Raw genomic sequence first — 3,075 nt, 5'->3', positions numbered from 1 at the left:
TTATTATTATTATTATTATTATTATTATTATTATTATTATTATTATTATTATTATTATTTTATTATTTATTTCTATATTAGCAGTATTTAAAAAAATTTTAATTTAAAAAAATTATTATTATTATTTTATTTATTTCTATAGCATTTGCACCTAGCTTTTTTTTAATTAAAAAAAAAAATAACCACTAGCAGGGATCGAACCCGCACAGTAGGCTGAAGGAAGCATCCAAGAAGAGCAAATAACACCATTGGGCTATGTAAGTGCCTTGTTTCATGTGGTTCAACATTAATATTCGTACATAAATATACATTTTCTATCTTATATATATACAACATAATTTTTTTATCGAAGGGGTTCGGGTGAACCCCATGGCAACCACATAGGTCCGCCCCTTGTTAATTTGATAACTTTTTAATAACGTTAATTTAATAACATTTTAATTACGTTAATTTGATAACGTTAATTTAATATACTACTACTATCCTTAATAACATTAATTTAATAACGTTTTATTAAAACTATAATTTTTTATTATTAGTATAGTTTCATCTTTAATTTAATATTTAAATAAATAATATTTAGATATATTATATAACTTAAATTCGTCCTCTGCTTTATAATATATATACATACCCGTTCGATTTTTTCATATGAGGCTGACCCTCCTAATTAATAAATCTTCAATATTGCTCTTTTTCCGCAGTGACAAAAGAATTTAGATGTCATTTTCATCTTTGAGCCGAAAATAATGAAAAAATAATAGTGAAGAGTTTTTTAAAGGTCATATTTGTACAGTTTTGAATAATTAAAGGTTATATTTGTGCACTGTCAAAGTTTAAGGTCATATTTATGTATTATGCCCTTAGACTTTAAGATGGACGCGCCCAATTTTGCGTGTTGAACACGCATTTTGCCACGTAGGATTGAAGGTTATATTTATGCAGTTTTGAATAGTTAAAGGTCATATTTGTGCACTATCAAAGTTTAAGGTCAAAGTTATAATTTGATATCAAATTTCAGGGTCATATGTATTAATTCTAATTTAAAATACTCCCATAATAAAAATGGCAAGACGTTCGGGTAGGTGGCGGGGTTTAGTACTACCACTTGTAGGCTGTAGCATCTATATCTATTTATTGGCATTCATTTTTGGGTTTCAATTTGCACATAGCTTTCTCCACTGGCCATTTGGAGATATCCCAAAATTGTAGTTCATAGGTCATACTAGAAAATAAAAATGGGAAGAACACCTTGTTGTGAGAAAATAGGTCTCAAGAGAGGGAGGTGGACTGCAGAAGAAGATGGAATTCTCACTAACTATATTCATGCTAATGGTGAAGGATCTTGGAGGTCATTACCCCAAAATGCTGGTAACATACATTTACATTGTCTTGAATGTCTTGAATGCATACTGTAATCATCTCATCTTAAAGTTAAAAAAATTGTTAGCCTCACACATTTTTGTTTACTAGTGCTTATCTTTAACACGTTCGCTCGCGTTGGATTCTTTTGTTGGGTGTCAGAGCAGAGCTAGCATTTCAACTTTGCTGGTTTCGAACTTTAGGATGATGATATTAGTGTAAGTAAGCCAGGCTCTAAATTTAATTTTTGTACATGTTGAGTAAATTTTTTAATACAGCTATAAGATTTGAACTAGAGTTACTGGGCTTAGTCGAATCGTTAAGTCTGTTTCTAGCTCCATTCCTGACTTCCTATTGAATGTACAAACGAAGTTCACATTGATAGATAAACATAAAAAGAAGCAACGTATAAGGTGTAAGGAAACTCTTAATTGAGTGAAACCTTTAGAAAAAAGTCATGCGGATGTAGATCAAAACGGACTATATCGCATAATGTTAAGACTATCTTTGGAATGTTAATTAGCTTAATTAATATCCTTACCATGAGCTAATTAAGCAGGTAAAATAATCTTTGATAATGAATGACGTATGCACGCGACTTGAACTCAAAACATCTGCATGCCTATAGTTGTATCATGTATCATGTTAAAATGATGATCATTTTAGACAAAAATATGTTTTATTTACTTAATCATGTATTCATTGATTCTCTGATAGGGTTATTAAGATGCGGAAAGAGTTGTAGACTGAGATGGATTAATTATTTGAAGACTGATTTAAAGAGAGGTAACATAACTTCTGATGAGGAAGCTATAATCATCAAGTTGCGCGCAACTTTTGGTAACAGGTTTGTCTGTTCATTAATTTACATTGTACACTCTTTATACTGTCCATATATATAAGTTAAAAGTTTTTTTTTAAAAAAAAAGAGTATATTATATATTTACCTACTTTTGTCTTCTTTCGTTAATTTTAAGCAAAAATAAAAGTTCATTGGTTAGTTGCTCCCTTAATTTATTGCCATAGCAGAATCTACGTTCCTTCGTTTAAAGGTGGCAGACTAGAAATTGGAAAAAGACTTGGTATGTACGTACCCCAGAGCTGAGTAATAATTTATGATGACAACAAATCAAAAACAAAATTACTATTACTAATAATTATAATAGTTGTACAGATCACAGATGATAGTCCTGAAATAGAAAGCTTACAAGTCCGGGGGCGGATTTAGGGGTGGGCGTTCGGTCGGTTCGGTCTGATTGTTTAATATTGGTTCGGTTTATCGGTTTTCAAATGATAAAAATGACATCCGTAACCAAACTGAATTTATTTCAGTTTGGTTCGGTTTTTACAAATTCGATTCGGTTATTTCAGATTTTTATTTCAATTTGAAATATTAAAGTAGTTAGCCTCTCTTTTTCATAACTGAGCATTTAAAATTGATGGGTTTTTTTAGAAAAATGATTTTTTTCAAAACTGTTATTCATTTTCAAATATAAATAACTCAACATGGATGAAACGAAATGAAATAATTATAAGTTTAACATAATACATAACGTCATTAATCATTACATATAATATAACCTTGCATAAATAATCCATAAAACAGTCCAAAGTCACCAAAATAGTCTATAAAATATTTGAGTCACTAAAACAATCCATAAACAGCCTGCAGCGTATGCGAATTTGCTGTTAAATGTTAATTGTGAATGTGAA

General features: G+C 29.9%; 1 protein-coding gene across 1 annotated transcript in view; it reads left to right on the top strand.

Annotated features, from left to right (window-relative positions):
• Positions 1–1,177: 1,177 nt before the first annotated feature.
• The window catches only part of LOC107853299 (transcription factor MYB14), a 3,350-nt gene continuing 1,452 nt past the window's right edge, over positions 1,178–3,075 (top strand). Inside the window, exons 1-2 of the mRNA XM_016698305.2 lie at positions 1,178–1,371; positions 2,080–2,209. Of these exons, the coding sequence (XP_016553791.1) occupies positions 1,239–1,371; positions 2,080–2,209 (263 nt within the window). The 5' untranslated portion in view covers positions 1,178–1,238. The remainder of the gene's footprint in view (positions 1,372–2,079; positions 2,210–3,075) is intronic.

This window comes from Capsicum annuum, chromosome 1, assembly GCF_002878395.1.
Source record: "Capsicum annuum cultivar UCD-10X-F1 chromosome 1, UCD10Xv1.1, whole genome shotgun sequence".
Classification (NCBI taxonomy): domain Eukaryota; kingdom Viridiplantae; phylum Streptophyta; class Magnoliopsida; order Solanales; family Solanaceae; genus Capsicum; species Capsicum annuum.
Note: the sequence above shows the minus strand (reverse complement) of the source record. Positions and strands in the feature narration are given on the sequence as shown.